This window comes from Chaetodon auriga, chromosome 14 (genome assembly GCF_051107435.1).
Source record: "Chaetodon auriga isolate fChaAug3 chromosome 14, fChaAug3.hap1, whole genome shotgun sequence".
NCBI classification, from domain to species: domain Eukaryota; kingdom Metazoa; phylum Chordata; class Actinopteri; order Chaetodontiformes; family Chaetodontidae; genus Chaetodon; species Chaetodon auriga.
The window spans coordinates 4794958-4817603 of NC_135087.1; the positions used below are offsets into that span (position 1 = coordinate 4794958).

At 45.0% G+C, this 22646-nt stretch overlaps 2 protein-coding genes across 4 annotated transcripts in view; both read left to right on the forward strand.

Moving 5' to 3' along the window:
* LOC143331984 (serine/threonine-protein phosphatase 2A regulatory subunit B'' subunit alpha-like) overlaps nucleotides 1-5354 on the forward strand; it is a 60699-nt gene extending 55345 nt beyond the window's left edge. For both annotated transcript variants that reach the window (XM_076749172.1, XM_076749173.1), the window contains 7 exons: nucleotides 295-538; nucleotides 1081-1129; nucleotides 1227-1316; nucleotides 1436-1611; nucleotides 1747-1865; nucleotides 2152-2258; nucleotides 2425-5354. In XM_076749172.1, coding sequence (XP_076605287.1) covers nucleotides 295-538; nucleotides 1081-1129; nucleotides 1227-1316; nucleotides 1436-1611; nucleotides 1747-1865; nucleotides 2152-2258; nucleotides 2425-2521 — 882 coding nt within the window. In that variant the 3' untranslated portion in view covers nucleotides 2522-5354. The remainder of the gene's footprint in view (nucleotides 1-294; nucleotides 539-1080; nucleotides 1130-1226; nucleotides 1317-1435; nucleotides 1612-1746; nucleotides 1866-2151; nucleotides 2259-2424) is intronic.
* A 7838-nt stretch (nucleotides 5355-13192) lies between these two features.
* fndc3ba (fibronectin type III domain containing 3Ba) overlaps nucleotides 13193-22646 on the forward strand; it is a 93030-nt gene continuing 83576 nt past the window's right edge. Inside the window, exon 1 of one of the 2 annotated variants that reach the window (XM_076748661.1) lies at nucleotides 13193-13268. The gene's annotated coding sequence lies outside the window, so the exon portion shown is untranslated. Of the gene's footprint in view, nucleotides 13269-13994; nucleotides 15014-22646 lie in introns of those variants that run through there. The other variant, XM_076748662.1, reaches the window with a different exon arrangement.

A 22646-nucleotide genomic window follows, 5' to 3' on the forward strand; every position in this document is an offset into this window, starting at 1 on the left:
ACAGATACAGTGATTGATTGAGTGGAAACAGTCGAGGGAAACATCAGTGTGTTTCTCAGCACTCTTATTATGGAGCTCTTACATGCAATCTGAAATGACCTGAGGACTTTTTGGTTGAGCCTGTGATAATCATTTGCTTGCTCTCACTGTTGTGAGATTGTGTTGATGCTTTTCTGGCCCCGTTTCATCAAAAGAATTTCATAGTTCACTTTAACGTGACTCTTCTTCTTCTTCTCTCCCTTTTGTAAAAATGCATTCACTCGTGCTGATCCCCTTTGGATGCTCTTCTTCCAGGTGATCCAGCGGATATTCTACGTGGTGAACCGTTCGTGGACGGGTCGCATCACCATGATGGAGCTGCGCCGGAGCAACTTCCTACAGACCCTGGCCCTGCTGGAGGAGGAGGACGACATCAACCAGATCACTGACTACTTCTCCTACGAACACTTCTACGTCATCTACTGCAAGTTCTGGGAGCTGGACACCGACCATGACCTCTACATTGACCCCAAAGACCTGGCGAGATACAACGACCACGGTAAGAACAACTGAAGGAGCAGAGGGAGAAACATGGTCGCTATTTAACATGTATATCAAGAGAGAATTCAGACCTTAAGGCAAAGCAAATATTAATTCAAAATCAAAAACATCACATTTACGGTTGTTAGCATGAAGTTTCTAAGGACAGAGGGGGTTGTATGCTGTACGGACTGTAAAGCCGCGAAGCAGTCTCGTGATTTGCGATACTGGGCCGCATAAATAAAAGCTGTTTTTGGTCTCATTTAACATGGATTGGATGCCAGTAAAGAATCAAAAGCAGACTGCCTTTGGATTTTTTTTTCCATTTGTTGGGCCCCCACTAGCGAATGTAAAACACAGCAGCTGTTTATCCCTTTTTCACGCTGTATGATGTGAAATGCATTACATTCGTGACTGTATTATAATGACCACTTAGCCAAAATTGAATTTACTGCTTGCACAAGCGCCTCTACTGTATAAGCAATTGTGTACAACAGTATCCATTTGTTTCTGTGTCTTTGATCAAAATTTGCTTATTTTTCCCATTCTCTCCTCTGACAGCTTCCTCAAACAGAATCATCGAAAGGCTGTTCTCGGGGGCTGTTACTCGGTAAGTGGAAACACTCACATAAACAAAGCAGAGGTGCTGATTTCTTCACCACAATGGCAGCATTGAATGTGAATGGCTCCGGCTCTCTTGTTTCCAGGGGTAACGCTGTGCAGAGAGAAGGCAGGATGAGCTACGCCGAGTTCGTCTGGTTCCTCATATCTGAGGAAGACAAGAAAAACCCCACCAGGTAATGTGCAGTTGCTGGGTTCTGTGCGCAGGAATATGATGCATCCCAGCCAGATGTCACATGCTTTATCTGCGTCTGCAGTGTGTCACCCTGTGGGCTTTTGTCATGTCTCCCTCCAGTATAGAGTACTGGTTCCGCTGCATGGACACGGATGGCGATGGTGTCCTGTCCATGTTTGAGCTGGAGTATTTCTATGAGGAGCAGTGTGAGAGGATGGAAAGGATGGGCATCGAGCCTCTGCCCTTCCAGGATTTGCTTTGCCAGATGCTCGACCTGGTCAAACCCGAGAGCCAAGGTCAGCTCCAGCACTAGCCGCCTTTATTTTCTTTTACGTCTCTTTATTGGAAAGCCGCACCCCGCCGTCATCCTTTCTACCTTCCTGTCTGAATTTGACACATGCGTGAGTTTGTGTGTATGTTGCTTTCTGCAGGTAAGATAACCCTCGGTGATTTGAAGCGCTGCCGGATGGCCCACATATTCTTTGACACCTTCTTCAACCTGGAGAAATACCTGGACCACGAACAGAGAGACCCCTTTGCTGTGCAAAAGGTGGGAATTTGCATCACTATGTAATGTATGTAATATGCAGCCACAGCTGTATGTTGAAGGATGCATTTATACATAAAAACATCCTCCATTGGCACTAGAAACAATGGGCTGATGGGTTTTATGCATCCTCCATCGATCCAGGTGCAATGCATTTGTACAGTTTTAAAGCTCTCTCCCTTTTTGTGCCGTGTTTTATTTCGTGAAAATGTATGAAATTCAGGTACTTTTACTTTGGTTTGTTTTTGCACGCCTGTAAAACACTGCTATTTGGCACATGTTGTTCCAGGACATTGATAGTGAAGGTCCGGAGCCGTCTGATTGGGATAAATATGCCTCAGAGGAGTATGAGATTCTTGTGGCGGAGGAGACTGCAAACGAACAGCTACATGAGGGGTACGACACACTTATATCCATGCATTTCAGTCCTTTTAATCAGAATTTTCTGCAGCTTTATGTGCATTTAAAGAAGACACACACACAATTAGATTCATTGTCAGGGCAAAAAAAAGGCGTATGCAGCAACACTTTACCAGCTCTGTGACGTTTGTTGTGTTCCCAGGTCATTTGATGATGACTATGAGTCTGAGGAGCTCCAAGTCCCCGGAGAGATCGGCAATAAAATGGAAAAACTGGTCATATCAGACCTGTCGGCATAAAACTCCTGCCCTGGAATTCCTGGGTCTGTCTCTCTGGAAAACAAACAGGAACAAAGTGACAGATGGTCCCTTTGGATGCATCAAAACATACATGGATGTAAAGATCCTGGCGTCTGGAGTCTCCTCAGAACGGACTCAGCAGTTTTTGTGTGTGTGTGACCCTAAACCAGTACTGTGTCTGGTGCAATAACGCATCTGTGTTCATACAGAAAACAACATCACTGCCTCCAGCTCCATCTGAGAGAGCAAAGCCAACAAAAGGCGGGAGGAGTGAATGATAAGCTCGAGAAGGAATCAAGAGAAAAAACTGTAAAATAGTAACCATTGTGAATCCTCTACTGACAATCCTGCCAGAAGACAATCACCTGACTTTAATCGTCACTGTGCTAAACATTGACAGACAGGTAGACCATCAGTTACACCGAGTGACTCCCTGTTGGAGAAACGGGGAGGCAGAAGCAGATAAGTCTGGATAGTCACTGCCACAGTCACCAAACAGTCAGCTGCTCAGTTATGACACAAACAGACAGACACTGCCATCAGAACCCCGCTGCCTGTGCAGCTCATCACTGTGTTCCTTGTAAAGGAAGTAGTTAAACCTCCAGTCCCTTCGGGGAGGAATCACGTAACAGTTTGTGTGGTTATAACAGCACCTCTGTGTGGCCATCCTGCGCTACTGCAAGCCATCACCACCATGCACCGGGTGCATAATGGCCGGCCAAGTTTTCCAAGAGGGAGATCAGTTCGCTGCACAGCCCGAGCTGCTCTATTATTAGTGCAGCGTTATCAGCGCTCCACCTCTGGACTCCCTTTGCAATCACTTCTAAACCCTGGAAGCAGTCTGTGGCCACGTGGACTGAGATGCTCGTTCATTCTCAGTCAGGCCACGGCGAGACGTATGCACGTAACATGTCGCATGTTCCATGTCGCATATCCAACTCTCTGGTAGAGTTGCCCACACATTTCCACCTGTCACATTTGTAATGACGCCATAGATGCATATAAGAGTTGTTCCTGTCAGTCTCATGCAAATGATCCAGCACATCCCGCTGTGTGTTTCCTCACATCCCTGTCGATCGTGTACAGTACCTGCTGATTGATCTGTTTGTGTCATTTATGCCAAAAAGTCATTTTTTTCTGTATAGAAATCTTACTGCCATTTGCCATCTGTTCATGAAGCTTTCTCCCTGTGACACACATACCAAACGCACCACTAACGATGCCTCCTAAAGGCTCTCTTCACCCTCACCCAAACATAAATTCTCACACCTCTAGTGGTATCCAGCCTGCAGATAGTTTTGGTTTTATTTGCCAAAGTTTTATGAAATCCGTCTCTGAGATTTTTGCCTCGACCACATGAGAATGGAAACGAGGTTTGCGGTTCTTACAGCATTGCAAAACGTTTAATCGGAGCTACTTTCTACAGAAGAATAGTATTTATGCAAACTGTCTAGAGAGTTCTGTGAATGATCCAACATGGACACTGGCTCTGGAAAGACGTGTTACTGTAGAAATGCTCAAATGTAATTGGTCCAGGCTTTAAGCATTGCATTGAAATGGAGGCAGAAGTCTCCTATAACTTACAGCCTGTGCAAATAAAATCCAAACTATTTGCGCAGATAGATACACAAAGTGAGATTTTGTTTTTAAATGTGGGTGAACTGACCCTTCAGCTTCATTATTTACTGTGCTGCACTCACAGGCGCAGGTGCAAGTGTGTACACTGCCCTCACTGTAATAGCTGGGAGTGTGTGTTTGCTTATCAGTCACTGATAGAGGGGCGTGTTCTAGGAGTGTGTGATGTGTAGCTCTCAGTTTCAAGCTGTTTATGCGTCCTACTTGTTGCCATGGGGACATGTTCCCGGAGTCTGTGCGTGTGCGCGTGTGTGTGCTTGTATAACTCTTTAATTAGGAATGGGACAGCGATGGTCCTCACTGGCTCCAAATTCACTGGCATATACCTCCTTTACTTACACTTACTGCACACACACACACACGTGTAGTACACACACAGTAGATGCTATTTAAAGGAAGAAAGAGCTGGTGGATGTTTTAAGGCCTTAAAGACCTTGAATTTCCCTCTTCTGCTCTACAGCCATTGTAAATGTGCCTGACCGTGTATTAAACTATATTATTATTATAATAACAGTAATAATAAGCCATTATAGATATAACGGCTCTGATTTTTGATGTATTTTGATGCTTTGTATTTGCTGTGCCACTGTGTGGCTCGGGACGGGGGGGTAAATTATGTTAGCCGTGTGTATGTTTGTGTGTTAAATGCACGGTGGGTCTCATCAGCAGAGGAGGCCGGACTGATTTGACAATCATAAAAATATGGGATGAATCTCATATGGAGACCTCTGAGACTGATCCTTCACTGCTGTGGTCACACACACACTCACACACTCTCGTGGAGACCTGCTCATCCAGACAGTATTTAAGAAGAACTGTTGAAGGCAATTGGACGTCTCCAGTTGATCACTTTCTGGCTCTGTGTAAAGCGTCCTGGTGCTCAAACATATGCAGCATCGGGCGAGGAGAGAAGCCATGCAAGACTTTTATTTTGAAATTACATCTCTACTGTGAAAGGTAGAGAGGAGACTTTTACTTTGGCGTACTTCCTCTGTGCAGAGGAGACTTGAGTAGGCTGAGATGTGTTCAGATCCTGATGGTTATCGTATTGGCATGGTTTTGTTTCCGTCCATCTTTCTTTCTTTCTTTCTTTCTTTCTTTCTTTCTTTCTTTCTTTCTTTCCTTTTCTTTGCCCTGTCCCCTGTTATTTGTTGCTTTTGTCTGAAGATAAAATTTAAATAAAGATGTTTCAAGAATATTAATTCCCCTTGATGATTCTTCATGGTGACACACATACACCCTCCCCGTATCCCCTCAGACGCACAAACATCTCTTTCACACGCCCACGTTCGTCATCATTCCCGCCTTGTGTACACACACTGTGTACTGTTACTGTGTTTGTCTGGACTGGTGCTCAGTAAAGTGTTCTTTACAGTCTTTTGAACTGCTGAGTGCTTGCGTGTTGTTCTGACCTCTTTACCTGAAGGCACAGGTTCTTCTTTCTCTGCACACCTCCTGATCATACGTGTTAAGTTGTTTTTTTTTTTCTTAATCAGCCTTCAGCAGAAGCTCAAACTCAAAAAAGGACATTTTATCTGCTGTTCTTTAAACAGCTTCCCGTCTGAGACACTTCAAGGTAACTGAGGTTCACAGAGTTTGTTTTCTCCTCAAGTGCAGGAAATGACCCGATGCCAGTTCAGTTCATTAAGGCTTCTCAGACCCACATGGCTTGGACTGGCTGGCACACATGACGTAAGAAGCTCTGCACTGAATCATTGTGACTGACTGCTGGCGTCACTGTTGTCATGACAAACATGACCAAACAGGAAGTGTCTGGTGAGTGTGGCACATTGACGGCTGTTTGGCAGGAAACTTTCAGGATATTCCCAGGTGAACCAGACTCACTGGATTTTAACTAGTGTCATAGATGTCATCGTCTAGGTCATGTTGTACCATTAAACTGTCTGAACTCACTTTAGTGCCCCGGAGTGGGATGCTTACTGATACTGGCTTCGACCAGGCACACCTGATTACCTCCTCTCTCGTCTGTAATGACCTTGATCTTCTCCATCCAGCTTGCAGTGACATCTCTGCTGGTGTTTGCCCTCGCCTTGACAGTACAGCTGCTGCTTTTCATCCAACCTTGGAGCAGTTGCTGTTTGTTACCTCTCACATGCTACCTGCTACCAGTAAGGTTACTGCACAGGGGTGTGTGTCCAAACCCAGCAGGAAGTGGTACCACCCAGCACCACTGACCTCATCTATCCTCATCCCTTCTCTCTTTGCCATCTCTTTGACATTTGAACTTGAATTCAACTGATTTTGTGAAGCCATCACATCTTCTGCTCCCCGCACTTCAATCTTTCTGTGTGCATTCACTCATCTTCCTACATTAAATTCATTTGCGATTTAAAAGGGCTTCTACTACAACCTCAATTCCAATAAAGTTGGGGCGCTGCACATCCTTTCTCTAATTCTAATTTGTTAAACTTTTTCACACATACTACACTACACAGTAAAGCAGTACAAAGACAATATATAAAATGTTTTGCCTCATCGATATCATTGAGTTTTGTAAATATCTTCTTATTCTGAATTTGATACAGCAACACGTTTCAGGTAAACACGCTGATTGGTCACAGGTGATAGCGTCATGATTGGGTATGAAAGGGGCATCCTGAAGAGGCTCAGTCGTTCACCACTTTGTGAACACATGATTGTAGAAAGGAGATTACTACATGGGCTCAGGAAGACTTTATAAAACTGTAAATACCATTTGTTTGCAAATTTTATATACTTTTCACACAGAGTCCCAACTTTTTTGAAATCTGGGTTTTCCATTTCTCAGGGATGTAATTCTCAGCAAACCAAGCATGACTGTGGGCAGGACTTTCTGCTGGGGGTTATTTGCTCTGAATGCAAGGATTGTCCAGGGAATGGTGTAATCGTTGGCATGCCACCATGTTGTGATTTGTACATGAGCAATTTGCCTCCCATCGAAGGTCAGAGTTGACTGCTCATTGTTTGAAATGGCACTCTGCTTGTTTTCCACAAATGTCAGGGACAAAGTAATTACCCAACCAGATCTCGGTCCCACCTCCTTGAGTCACGGACATTCCACTGCCATGATTGCCAACACCCACCACCCTATGGTGGTGTGACCCATTGGCGTGATGTCATGACTGGAAGGTGTTCGGTAAGTAGGAACACATGACATGATTGGCAGAGCTGGAACAAACACAAATCTCCCCTGAACGTGGTGCTTTGGAAAGAAGTGACTGGAAAACCCCCCAAAAAGAGAGAGGAAGCAACTGGAACCAATTCATCTTATTGAAGAGAGAAGGGGCAGACAGAGAGATGTGTCCGGCCTCTGAAGGGTCTTGAATCAGGCGGAGTGTCATGCTTGTTGCAGACATACCAGAAACATGAGCTTTGGATAAAGCTGCCGCCTGCAAAAATCCTGAAAAGAGCGAGGAAGCAACTGGAAGCAATTCATCTTATCAAAGCGAGACAGAGAGATGTGCTTGGACCCTGAAGGTTTTTGCATCAGATGCTTGTCCCAGACATACCAGATAAACCAGATGTACTCCAAATACAAGACCAAATACCAAACCTTTATAGCCAGCACGCATTTAGCCATGCTAGCTGGATGGCAATGACAGTCTCGCTGGTGGTCTGTCTACCATTTCGGTCCAAACCGAAGTATCTCTGCCCAGTGGAAAAAAATGTTTCACTTGTTTGTTTCCACTATTGGAAGGATGGTTTAAGAGCAGACATTTGTGTCACCCTCACGATGAGTTGTGATAAGTCATCCCACACATTTCCTGTTGCACCATCATCAGGTAAAGATTTCAACATATGCCAAACTGCCACACATTCCCACCTTCCCCAGCGGGGCTTTGCACTGAGTGTTAATCAGTAAATATTAGCATGCCCAACTAAGATGTTGAACAGGGTAAACATTGTCTTCAAACAGAAGCATGTTAGCATTGTCACTGTGAGGATGTTAGCATTATGACGTTAGCATTATGCAACCATGCAGAGCTGCTAGCATGACTGCAGGTTTTGATCACCGCGTCTTTCAAATTATTCTGATTGCACAAGTTTGAAATGAAACTTTTTGCAGTCTCCATGTTACCCATTCATCTAAATGTTTCTGGGTTTTCTATGTGGTCAGCCATGATGTCTGTTTTTCAGACTACCACCAGATGCCACCAAATGCAGAAAACTTCAAATCAAACAGGTGGCTTTAACTTAGAATAACACTAGTTTAATTTATGTAAATTATCTAGGTGGGACTTTTTCATTTATTTAAAGGTGTACTTTGCAACTTTCTATCATTCACCGATGCAACATAATGATTAAATATGTGTTTAAGCTTTAAAAACATTTACCTCAAAAAGCCTCTGTTGCACATGAACGGGTATGTTGCACATTTTTTCTGCCAGAGCTGCCACATGCCGCCAAGCAGCAAAAGCAAGGCTGAAAAGGCAAAACGCAAAGAAAAGAAATCCCCCTCGGAGAAAATACGTTTTCGTTTTTCTTGCAGTCTGCACAGTTTGCACAGCGTTCCACGTTAGCGCATCAGCACACAAAGGAACATGTTCCTCATTTGTCATTTAAGGAGCAATATAATGAGGTGTAACGTAACAAAATGCAAGTGTAATATAATTATGTGTTTTTATTCTAATAGGACATGATGGGACGGTTTTTCCACGCACACACACACACACACACACACACATAAGCCCCTATCTACTTCAGTGAGATACACAGTTCAGGGCATGCACATTCACACACACACCACAGAAATAGGTGAGGCGCATGTTTGATGGTCCAACCAGCTGCATCGCAGAACTCTAAGAAAAAAGAATATGAGGGGGTTGGAGGGGTAGAGAGAGGTTGACAAAGAGACAAAGACAGAGAGAGAGAGAGAGAGAGGAATAGAGGCATGTCTGCTCTTGTTGGTGTGCAGAGGGCTTTGGGTTGACTCCTTTGAACTCATGATGAGCCAAATTCCATCCTCACATCTATGGAAGCAAGTATCTCACATGCACGCACATGCACGCACACACACACAAAGGCATGCACGCACCATCATGTTCCATCCCAGTCCCCTCCGCTGCCAGACGCCCGTTATCATCTGCAACCTGGTTAGCATTTCAGCAAACATATGCACACACACACACGCTCGTGTAGACACAACATGCGCATATAAATACATACATGAAGCGGCACAAGGGCATAATTAACATCTAGAAAACCACACCGAAGAGCTGGAGGCAGTCCAAGAATCTCTTTTCCCGCTTTCTCTGCGTTGCTTTCTCTGTGCTGTAAGAATATACCATACGCACTATCATATGGCTGGACACATTCCACTTACTTCAAAGACCTCTGGTGAACTGAGTGTGCATGATTACAGGGAGGGCTTGCTTTAAAGGGCCACAGAAGGAGAAAAAAATCGCAGGGAGAGACAGGCAGAAAGAAGGGGCGAGAGAGAGAAAGCAGCTGGGTTGTTGGTTAACATCTGGTGGTTGTGGAGGCCTGGCCCTGACACACAGGGGAAATAGCTGCATCGCTGTTCCAAGATCTGCCCCCTCCGGTCTTTCCTCATCCACTCTCCTCCACAGATCTAATCTAATGTGACTGGCTGTCTGCAAAGATCCAGGTACTCACTCAAGGTTGGCCCGCTTTGCCTTTGTTTAACAGATTTATTTGAATCAATAGGTTTTCTTTTACGATTCGTGCGCTGATGCTGCAGGACTCCCAAATGTGCAATGCTTCCACTGTGCAGAAATCATGGGAACATCTTCCTGATATTGAGTTTCAGCCCCTGTTGCACAACAATTCGCCTCTCGCTGTTTTAAACGTTTCTGAGCCCTTCCCTAACTCATCTGTTTCTCTACATCTTCTCCTTTGTGACTGATACACATTTAATGGAGAGGATCAATAATGCAGATTTGCCTCATTAGTGCATAGCAGACAAAACACATAAATATTATTATTATTTCAACTTTTCAACCAACAGGGACAAGAAGTCCAAAAGCTGATCAGAAAAAAGGGGAATTTGAACGTCCATTTTTCCATGATAAGTGAGCAAACCCCATACCTTTTGACACCTCAGTCTGTATCCTTAGGCTGTAATACCAGCAATCCAGCCCTGAGAGGATTCCTTTTAACAGCAGCACCTAAAAACTTAACAGGTCAAGTGGAAATAGAGCAAGAGTGAAACACTGAATCAAAGCTAAACCAACATCTTATTATTGATGGAAGATAGGGAAAATAGTTAGATCTGTCCAGACCTGATGGTATATACTGATAGGCAGTAAAGATTTGTCAGCTGATACATGATTTGTTCTGCAGGAATTATTCCTTTAATATCTCCAGCTGAATATAAATCAATGAGCAGGACTGCTTTATGCTCTTTCCATCAATGTGAATCAGCAAATCAAGATTTTATATCTTCTATCTGTATATATATCTAATAATATACATTTTTCTATGTAAAACTCACTGAAATGTGAAAAAAATAATGGAAATCTGTTTAAAAGGCTTTCAACTGAAACTCCATGTCTGATCAAAGGTATCTTCTGGATGGACCTGATGCTGATGAACGGATGAACGCTTTATGCCGGCGACAGATAAAAACACTGAAAGTATCACAGAAACATTCCCCTGAGCTGAATATTAGGAGGTGAAACAAAAGGGAATTTTGAGAGATTTGAGGAGCTGTGAACTCTGTTGAATTTCCAGACACACATCCTCATCACAGTATGAAAGTGCTTTCACCATGATAGAGGAGTTCATCCATACTGCCCTCTATAGAATACAAAGCACTTAGTGGCTGCTCTCAGACACATCCACCTGCACAGTGTGTGTAAGCCAAATGGTGAACAAAGAGGAGATTACAGAGGAACAATCTTGGAAACAATTAAACATTAATGAGCCAACGTTGCGAGGAAATTTTGGAAGTCGCCCAGTTTGTTTATCATTCGCTGTCTGCGCGGTTTAGGAGGCCTCACAGTCCGTCTGAGCTCGCTGCTGAAGACCTGAGCCGTGTTTCTGGTGTGAGGGCGCGATTTTTCTGCCTGCCACATCAATTGCCCCTGGAGGATGATTAGCGTTTATCGAATTGAACTGAATTGAATTTAATACCTTACAGGCACACTGTCCTGATCCAGGGCCATTTTTTTTCTCTGGCTTAGAATTACACCAGTGGTTGTTTTCTTAGTGCAGTTGCTGGAATGTGTGTGTGTGTGTGTGTGTGTGTGTGTGTGTGTGTGTGTGTGTGCCAGCAGAGAGAAATCTAGAACTCAGGGGCAATGAGTGTATTTGGCTGAGTGTGCTTGCATGAAAACAGAGAAAGAGAGAGGCTGATCACTGTTGGAGGCAAACATGTATGTAACTGATGGGACCCCCGCTGCCAGGCTAACAGCTTGTTTTTCCGTGTCATTTTGCTCTTCGCTTGTCGTCGTGTTATTGTGGAATAAAACAGCGTTCTGAAAAGAGCGAGAGAGCTTTGTCATGCCTGAAAGATTCCTCACATTTTTCAGTCTGCAGCCCAAATTTGAGAAACTGAAACAGGGACTGGCTGCCTGAGAGTTTAATGAGTGTGAAAATTATACTTGACATTAAATATTTCTGCGGCATCTGTTCTGCTTTAGTGTTAAAATGCACAAGAGATCTTTTAGCAAAAGCAGTTGGTCCTTTCATCAAATGGTGGATGTGTGGGTTTGTAATGAAACTATTCAAATGATACATTTGGCATCAGGACGCCTACAGGTTTAATACTCTGATCCTGACATGTACTTGTTGGCATTAATATCTCGATTTCACGCACCAACACGCCCAAATAATCTCCTCCACAGGTAAAACATGCAACCGCGCTACAATGCATCCAGTGAAAGGAGGCTGGGCTGAGGTGCTGCACAGTTACAGGACTAAATACAACCTTGTGACATACAGCTCACACTGCACAGTCCACATGAGGCCTTGTGGTCCTTGTCAACACATCCATGCACCAAATTCAACACAGATTTCACTGATTCTTATTCGTTTTTACACAAATCAGCTCACGATGCTTCTATCTGAAGCACTGGTAAGGCTTGCAGCTGTCAACTGAGGGATGCTGGATTTCAGTGCAGCCACCAGAGGGACTTTGGCCTGTTGTCTAAGTTGTTTTGGAGGATGAAGCTTGACCCACTTTACGCACTCAAAATCAGCTATATGCAGGCTATTTTACATACTGTAGGAAGCAGCTGCATATTATAGTAAAGCTCTTCGACTTCTATCGCTGCTTTTGTTGTTATGTCGTGAGAGCGTGCAAAGTGTAAATAAGTGCGTGGTGGGAGCGTGGTGACACGGGTCAGAGCAGGCCATTCGCTTTGGTATGAAGATGTTCTGTGTCATAATGAAAGATAAATGTAAACCAGCCCAGACTGGATCCAGCTTGCTTTTATTTGCAGAAGAGTTCACCCACCCTTTCGGGCTCACATAACCCCTCAGGACATGAATTCTTTAGGACACAACGACTGATATGTAATACATGAAGACATGGGGTTTTCAGTAGCCGCCGTGTTTTCTGCTGAAAATGGTTTTCGGGGTGTTGAAAGTGATGTTTCTTTGCTTTCTGCCTCTACCTGAGCAGCAGGCATCAACAAGACAATAAAATGGAAAAACAGAATTTGTTATATGATTAGAAAAAATGAAAAAACAGCTGAGATCTGATGGCAAAATCTATGTTTGATCTGTAAAAGTGATTCTAATGTTGATTCATGCTCATATTAGACTAATGTATCATAAACTGAATGATATATTTTTTAAGAAATTAATGATTAATTATAGATACTGTTATAAATTAATTATAGATGCTGTTTTTGTTGCTATCCGCTTGAAAAGTGTTTCTGAACTGAAATGTGTGTAAACAAGCTGCTCCATCCTGCTCCTCTCAGGTGAGGCTCTGCTCTCTGTTTGGGCTTTTTTTCCTGTGCGCAGCGTCTATTACGGTAAAAGGAGGCGGGCTCTGACCCACATGTGCGTCGCGTTTTGATTGACATGGCGGAGTCTCGCAGTACGCGTCGCGCCGCGCCAGCAGACAGTCAGGACGGACCCGACCCTGGGAATAAAAAAACGCGCAGCCCCGTCTGTTTGAAGATTATTTTATTGCAGCGAGGTGAGTCCTTTTACGCTTCTTTTACGGCACCAGCCGCCGCGCGAAGAGCGCGAATGGAGGCCGATGGAGTCAGATGTTGAAAAAGTTTTCGAAGTGCGTGTCCGTGTGAGTGTGTGTGAGTTTGGAGAGCCGAGCGCTGACGCCGGCAGTCTGGGCCACTTGGCCAGCGCAAAGGAAAAAGGAAAACTGCTTCACTGCTGCGGAGCGGGGGAGGGAGGGGGGTGAATCCGAACTTTTCGGGCAAATTTTCCCGTTTCTTTTCAAACAACTAGGAAAAGACACAAACAGCGGCGGGGGATCGCGGCGTCGGATCTCCACACCGGTCGAGCGAATGCGTCGCGGCGGTGCGCCCGGAGCCTGCTCTTTGTGGTCCCGATTTCTCCGCTTTCACGAAAGAATGTGTTTTTGTCTCCGAGGACGTCGGATGGAGTGAGTGCGCAACAGGAGAAAAAGCTCTCCTCTCGGGCTCATTTCTGCAACAAACCGCGGTTGCGGCGGCGCGTCTTGCGCTTTGGAAACAGTCGCTCGTGTTGTAGCGGCTCAAAAATCAGGAAATGAACACTTTTATAGCTGGAAAATAACTTGGAGTGGAAGATGCTGAGGCAGTCAGATTTGACAAGAGGGGGTTGCGAAATCATTGAATAGGACACTATAGGGGGGGTTATTTTTTGCTGTTTGGGAAGACGCTGCGTTCGAGCGACTTTCCGTAGAGTTTGTGTGCGGTTGCAGAGTGCAGGAAAAAGGCTTTGGAGACGAAAAAAGTCCCAACTCCAGCATATCCTAGCATTCCTTCCAGCCAGTCTCTCTCTCTCTCTCTCTCTCTCTCTCTCTCAGAAACGACTACGTGTCTGTCTGCGCAGGGAAGACAGATCTCTCTCTCTCTTTCTCTCTCTCTCTCTCTCTCTCTCTCTCTCTCTCTCTCTCTTACTCTCCCTCTCTCCCTCTCTTTCAACCTCTCTGATGCAGACGTGGAAATCAAACATTGGTCTCCTGCTCGAAACGATTGATTATCTGCCTTCCACGTATCCGCACGAAAACAACAACGACAAACAATAAAAAAAAAAAAAAAAAAAAAAAAAAAAGACACAACACTGCTCGAAAAGCCCTTTAATTCATCAGAGGAGAGCGGAGCGCAGATGTGGCAGCAATAGGTCGGAAAATTTAAGATGCTGCTCGTGCGTCAGTTTGCGTTTTTCTGAGCGGTTAATTGTCACGCTGTCATGATTAGCCGTGGAGGTTGGCTATAATGTGGGCTACGATTCGGGAAACTCGTATCCCCGCTTGCTGTGGGCTCTGGATCCAGTGGGCACGTTGGAGAATATAGGCTAGGGGAAAAAATAGCCTGACGCACACACATACACACACGCGCACACACACACACACACGCGCTCTTACTTTTTCAGGGGAGAGGGAGAGAAAGAGAAGAAGAAGAAGAAATCCGATCCCAAATACATGACGTCAGATGACATTCCTTTGGTGAAAGGCTGATGTGGCCGTGTATTTTTTTTTTTTTTCTGTGAAAAACTGATGTCCGACTTTCTTTCTTTTTTCTTTTTTCGGGGGGTGAAGTGATTGGCTGCCCGCTGAAAAGGTGCGTTTCGGCTTAGGTGAGAGCAAAGGAATTCTCTCTGTGGTGCATGAATGGGCAATTTATTCGGCTTCCACAAGTCAGAGGCATCAAAGAGTCTCAGCATCAAAAGTCTGGCCTGTTGACTGGAAGCCAAGGTGTGGACAGAAGGAAGCAGGTAAAGATGGAGACATCTTACAAAGTCCCTCTAGTGTAAGTTCGGATTTCCCCCCCATGAATTGCTCTTAAAATCTTTCAAAACACCTTAATTTCCAAATCTAAGCCCAGCAGTTGCTTCACTCTCTGCAGCCTCTGGATGTGTCTCTGTGTCTCTGAGCCTTCAGGCCTGCAGCTCGGTTGTAGGGTTTTGCACCACCTCAGTGTAGGAAGTGAAGGTGGAGAAGCCGTGTAGCTCCAAAGCTCAAGGTGCTGAGCTGATGACGAAGGATGAGTGTGTGTTTTCATGGGTTAAACGCTGCAGCCGTATCCCTCTTAACACAAGCGGAATGAGGTTTACATTGCTGGACACTGCGCTCTGAAAGTTAAGCCTCTTTGGCTTCAGCATTTAGACACAATAAGAATGTAAACAAAGCTGATCGGCCGGCGTTCGAAACGCTCTGAAAGCCCTCTTATGTAGTTCATAGCAAATTCAGTAAGAATTTGGATTTGGCTTTCTTTTTTTTTTTACAGTTTTTATATTTTTTTATACTTAATGTTTGTGTTTAATTGGCTGTGTGAAGAGCCAGGAATGTGGTGCTGGAGGATGTACGACAGCATAATGTAAGCAGGGATTTTCACTCAAACTGATGCAACTGCAAGCAAGTGAATTCCCTCCCCCAGTTTAAGGCAGCCTCTTGTAAAATGCCCCTTTTTCTGTGTGGGTTTTTTTTTTTTTTTTTTTTTTTAAATCGAATGCACTGCAATTATATAACCGAATAGAAAGAACGGTGTTTAGACTGGAGTCAGGTTGAAGGAGGGCAGCCATTGTTGCTGTGGCCTTTCTCTGTCTTTCACATGAATAGGCGAAGGGTTGAATAACACTTTATGTAAGTTAATGACCTGTGTTCTGCTGTCACACAGGTACGGCCCACTCAGCTGTGATGCTCCTTGCAGTGGTGTATCTTTAACTCAGAATATATCATTAGAAAGTCATTTGATTGGGCTTTCTGTGACAGACATGTTTTTCACCCTCCAGCAGGTGAAAATAATCGCTGAGAGTGACACAAAGTGACCCGGCGGAAAGTGGAAGACGTTTAGCCTCTAATATCCTGAGACAGGTTATTCTAAGAGCAATGAGGAAGTTGTTCCCGTGTTTCGCCAGGACTCGTGATGCCAAAAGCACCCGTCTCCGTCTGTCGGCAGGCCTAATCTGGGTTCTCTGCCGTCTGCCCGCTCGTTCTCGGCCCATTAAAACCTTCAGGTACGCCTGGTCGAAACGGGGTCAGGGACGGGGCAGGATGATGCTAGCTGTTGTGTGCGTGCGCATGTGTGACTGACTGCTAACCTAGAACATGTTATCCGAGGGTTAGTGTTACTGAGCGGTGCTTGTGTGTCAGGAGCAGAAGCTAGTGCAGCTATAGAGTTACACACAGACAAGACAATGCAGCTCTGGAAAGTGTGTGCGAGCACGTGAAAGAGGACGAGGACGAGAGCAGAGCTTCTGCTAAACCTCGCCGCTATTTGTGTCTCTCTTGGCTTTAGCCGCTACCGCCTGTGTGTGTTAGCATGCTATGCTCTTTTAAAGGCACTGATTGATATTTGTGAGATTAAAAAAAAAAGCTTTATGCCATTAATTGGTCATTTTCTACAGTGAAAAATGTCTGTTTTGCCAGTTGATTAATCATTCTGAGGATTAACTTGTTGCATCTTGTTAAAGATTTGCTGCTTCTCTTGGTTTGTTTTAGCAACACTGACCTGAATATCTTTGCATTTTTTCCCTACCTTCAGACATTTTGTTGACCAAAAATAATCGTTATGTTAATTGATAATGAAAATAATTGTTGGTTGCAGCCTCAGCCTGTATAGGACAGTGCTGATGAAACAGGTGCATGAGGCCTGGAAGCTTTAGAAAATAAGCGTTCATTTATCATCTGCAGTTTTTGCTGTCTGCAAGTAATCATCCATAATTATCCTTTATATATACTACTAATGACCATTTATCCAGTTGGACCCGATCAGCGACCCATATTTGGAGAATTAGTCTGTATTCCTTTTCTACGTACTGTACCAAACTATGTCTACAGTTCTCATACTGTCTGCTATCAGCCGCACCATCTGTTTCTCCAAACGCAGCAGGTGTGCTTCCCAGAAACACTGCTGCCTTCACTGTTACTGTAGCAGAGATGTGGTTTGGTCAAATGAGCGCCTACTTCCTGCTTCCTTCTTTCTGGATGTGTGGAGGCGTCCCCGTTGGCTGAGGTCAAGGGTTCGTCACCTGGGGGGTTCCTCTTTCTCTTGTCCCTGTTACCCCTCTGTCCCGATGATGCACAGTAAAGCTCATGGCTTCTCCCGGTGGCGCCGCGGACCGGCGTGTTTGCCTTGAGGACCGCCTCTGCTGCAGCTGCTGTGACATATGATGAGGTGCAGAGGAGCTCTAGAGGGAGCACCAACCTAAACTTATGGGAGCCAGCGTGTCATTTCTATTTAAAAACAAGTGGCTTTATTAAGCTGAGCTGAACTCTTCATGCATGAGTTAATCTTTCATTATTGCGATTGTACGTAACAATGAATCTCATCGCTGATAAATCTGCCATCTATGTTTTTCATCTTTAAGCTGTATTTATCGTTACTCGAAGTTAAAAGGTATGCTGTGCAGGAATTGTCGGTTACTTTTTGTAAACACAACCTTCAGACTCGGCCCGTCACCGGAAACACACACCTGCCCAGTGTAACACCTGCAGCATGAGGCAGCCACTGCAGAGCGGTGTACCTGACGACCTGCAGGAAAGTGACTGATGAGGCGTCTTCATCGAGTGTTAGTGGCATCGTTTGTGTGTATGAACGAACAGCTACCCAGAGAGTTCGATTACTGGCTCTAATTAGCCAGCGAACTTAGCCATCTTCAGTCAAGCTCGCCAATAGAGATAGACAAAAATTGCATGTCATGATAATGATTTAGTGTGTCCAGAAAGGAGGATTCAGACGACACAGAGTCTTTTTAGAAAGCCTCACCTGGGCGCTGTTATTGGCCGGTGTCTACTTACCTGCTGCAAAAAGTTTGCAGCGTCCCAAACATGGAGCAATGATAAGAAAGTAAGAATAAATAAGAGCGCAGGGTCTGCAGATAAATACACACAGATGATGACAGACCCCTCTGTGGCTCTGTGCATGTGTAAAGTAGAGCAGTACTCTGGGATACTGTAGAGTGTGTGTGTGCAGGTTTGGTGTCCTGCTTTAGCTGTTACTGTTAACCTGTGAGGTTAACTTGATGTAAAACTAAACCGACGGCGGATATTAAAGCAGATGCCAAAGCAGATACCCAATCAGGGCTGCATGGAGGCGCAAAAAACGAAACCGACTTCATGTCCTGTCTCCTGACAGCAGCTGGTCGTCTGCTGCTCCATGCTTTCACTTTCCATTTCCCCGATTTCCTCCTCTGTGTCTCCTGCCTGTCTCTCTCTCTCTCTCTCTCTCTCTCTCTCTCTCTCTCTCTCCCTCTGTGTCTCCTCTGCCTATCTCTCTCTCTCTCCCTGTGTCTCCTCTGCCTATCTCTCTCTCTCTCCCTCTGTGTCTCCGCTGCCTGTCTCTCTCTCTCCCTGTGTCTCCTCTGCCTCTCTCTCCCTCTGTGTCTCCTCTGCCTATCTCTCTCTCTCTCTCTCTCTCTCTCTCTCTCTCTCTCTCTCCCTCTGTGTCTCCTCTGCCTATCTCTCTCTCTCTCCCTGTGTCTCCTCTGCCTATCTCTCTCTCTCTCCCTCTGTGTCTCCGCTGCCTGTCTCTCTCTCTCCCTGTGTCTCCTCTGTCTCTCTCTCCCTCTGTGTCTCCTCTGCCTGTCTCTCTCTCTCTCTCTCTCTCTCTCTCTCTCTCCCTCTGTGTCTCCTCTGCCTGTCTCTGTCTCACTGTCCCCCTCTCTCTGTGTCTCTTTCTCCCATATGAACGGCAGCATTTTGTTGAAGTATCCCAGCATCTCATGTTTGCTTGGCACAGAGCTGTAATGTTTACCCTCCTCCTCTCTTTCTTTCCGCCTCCCTCCCTCCCTTCCTCTCTCCTTCTCCAGAGCCCCCCCCTCCCCTTTTTTTGTCTCCCTTGATAATTTCCTGCATTGTTGACAGTTGATTTAGAAGAAGATAAAAGAAGCCTTTCAACTTCTCTTCTCCTCGTCTCCCTCCCCCCCCGCTCCTTTCCCATTACCTTCTCCTCCTCTGCTCTTTTATAGCGTGATATGTAATGCCAAACAATCTCAGCAAGGTTTGCCTCTGCTTTTACAAGTTTCTGTCCAAAAAATCTGACATTTGCCAAACATGATGTCTCCTCTGACCGACGATCATTGCTGGCATTAAGTCTGACATTAAATCTAAAACTTCCTGCTTTCTGTGAGCAAAAGATTAACTGTTTTAAAGGCATAATTCAATTTCAAGTGAACAGTTTCATAACAAGTCATTAATTTATTTGATAGCCCCTAACAATTTGGAGTAGGGCTGCAACTAATGGTTATTATCATGGCATCGTTGATTCATCATTGATTATTTTTGTGGGTTGTGAGTCTTCAGAATCACAGAAAATTGCGAAGAATCTCCAGCACAGCTTCCCAGAGGACGGTCTGTCTCCAGATTTATGTTTAGTTTATTGAAGAAGGGACAGTGCGCGTTAGTCATGTACGTGTGCCAGATTTAGACACACAGGCTCGTTTTCATGCACAGTCCCTGGCAGGTTAATGGATAGAATGGCATTTGCATGACATTTTACAGTGAAAGCGTGCATGCTATGTTGCTGTAAAGCTGCAATTCAAGCTGCTTCTGGAAACTATTAGTCGATTAATCAATTAGTTGATTGACAGGAAATTTTAATGTCAACAATTCAGGTCATTTTTCTCGGAAAAATACCAACAATTGGCTTTTTCCAGCTTCTCAGATGTGAGGATTTTCTGCCTTTTGTTGTCATTTGTGATAGTAAATCAAAATCTTTGGGTTTTTAGACTGTTGATCGGACAAAGGCGGCAAATTCAAGAGGCAACCTCAAGCGTGAAATCACCTTCTGAGTGTGTTAGGATGGACATTTTCCACTGTTTTATGATGTTAATCAATTAATGATGAAATTAATAACTAGTTTTAGACTTCTGTGTAACAAAGAGCTCATTGAAAAACAATACATTTATATATAGAATAGGTTAGTGTAGTACAGCAGAGTGTTGCATAACTCTTGAGGGGATACAGTAGAGTTTTTATGCAAATATCATCAATATTTGTGTAGCTTTGATGCATTTGAGCGTTGTTGCAACACATGGCTTCACCCACAGCTTTCACTTCTCTCGTTGGCTGCGCGAGTCGTTGCTCATCACTGCGTGGCTGCAGTGAGAGGCAGAGGCTGGAGGAAGATGATGAAATAGAAGGATTACGACAAGGAGATAAAATGTTTGGAATCCAGAAATTAGCCTGCCGAGTCTGTCGTCAGCGGGGGAAGTTTTGTGGGTACGTGTGAGGCGGCAGCGGTCCAGATGAGGTGTGCGGCGCTCGGCTGCCCTGCCCCGCTCGTGCCCTCACCCGGTTCCTCGGGGGTATCATCTTATCGAAGGGCTGCCTCTGGTGTGTGTGTGGTCAGCTGGCTGAAGGGATCATGCATGCACCTGTATACACACACACACACACACACACACACACACACACACAGCACAAACTTGCGTGAAACATGCACACACACACACAGAGTTAACTCTACGTGCCTGCATTAGCATGCCAGGCGTGTTGGCGTTGCTAGTTGGCAGGCCCATGGAAAGTTCCGTCAGTCGTTAATGGCTGTTTTTATGCCTGACTGTGAGCGTTATGAGTGTGTATCTCAAGGGTCCGCTGTGGGCTGGTGTGTGTGTGTGTTTGTGTGTGTGTGTGTGTGTGTGTGTGTGTGTGTGTGTGTGTGTGTTGGAGTCGGGGAACTGAATCTGTAACTGGTTATACTTCTGATTATTATACAGCTGGAACTGGAATTGGAACTAGTACATGCACACATTTTTAAGTATACTTCTTTGTGTGTGTGTGTGTGTGTGTGACTGTGTGTTTGCGTGCATGATTGTGTGTGTATGTGTGTGTGCGCATGTCATTGTCACACTGTCGCATTGGCAGGTATGCAGGGCCGGGGTTGAGGGTTCTGCTTGAGGAGGAAGTAGGTGTTTTTTAATGCAAAACCACATGTTTTATTGCTTTCCCTTGTTAACCCACCCTCCTCCTCCTCCTCCTCCTCCTCATCCTCCTCCTCCTCCTCCTCCGCCTCCCCCGGGGCATGCAGACACACTTCGACCCCTCCCTCCCCACCCTCCTCTCACCCTGTCTTCCCCCACCCGTCCCAGCTTCACATACTTATCATTTCTCCTTTTTCTTCTTCTTTGGCCTCTCAAAACCCATTTCTGCAAGGCCAGTACATTTAAAAATGCTGATAGACTTTATGGAGCTTTTCAAAAAGTTTGTCATCCACATTGAAATTCAGAACAAGGAGGAGAACGGTTGAAGAGCTAAATCTCATATTCCACACGGCTTTATTGGCTTCATTGGCCAAGTATGTGCAGACATACAAGGAATCTGACTCATTTTCATTGCTGTCAATGTCCTTGCAGGAATAGACATACAGCTAAGACCAAGGACAACAAAAGCTGAACAGATAAAGATAGAACAAAAGAAAGATAAAGACGTATGTGACACACACACACATGCACCTATTTTATGTGAATTACCAATAAACAGCCACGTAAATAACAGTGTTAAGTTCAGTTTCTCAGACAAACGCTGTTATGTCATTGATCTTAGCTTCTTAGCGAGTCGTGCAGCTCGACTGTGACGTCGATCAAATCGTGACTTGCTCGTAAAGTTAACTCGCAAGTCAATCACAACACACAACAACCTTCAAAATGAGTGACTGCAGGGGGTTTGGAGGCGACAGAAAGTCGTACGTTCTGCGAGAGGTGCACCCGAAACAAAGCTTGATTTGCTGTGGAGAGAGTTTTAAAAAGCTCACCTTTTGGGGGGTTAAAGAAATGCATTTTCAGATTCACCCCTCTCGGTCATGGCCTCCCCTATTTCCCTTCTCTTCACCCCTCCTCGCCCTCAAGTCGGACCCCCCACAAATCACTGAAACATCCCAAACACACATCCACCCACACAAACACACACTGCTGCACTCACACACCCACATCCCTGCGCTAGTGTGTGAAATCCTGAGGCTGATTGAGGAGGAGGAATGTGACCTTGTGATCCCAGGCTGTGGGGAGGGGTGTTATGTGTGTGTGTGTGTGTGTGTGTGTGTGTGTTTGATGTTAGGGAGCAAGTGATTGTATGTACACTTTCCATTGGCTTGCTATTCCCAGAAGTGTCCTCTCTCATTTTTCAGCCCATTTCAGTTTTCCTCTAACGGATTAAATGCTGCTGCCCGTACACACACACACGCACACACACATCTGCACACATACACACACACCTGCACACAGACAGTCATTCACACATGCACATTCATAAACACAAGGCTATGAGTTAGTCATGGAATTAGGCATGTAAAGATCCATTCATTCATGATTTGCTTGCTCTGTAGTGCATATAAAGGCTCTGTGTGCGTGCGTGCGTGCGTGCGTGCGTGCGTGCGTGCGTGCGTGTGTGTGTGTGTGTGTGTGTGTGTGT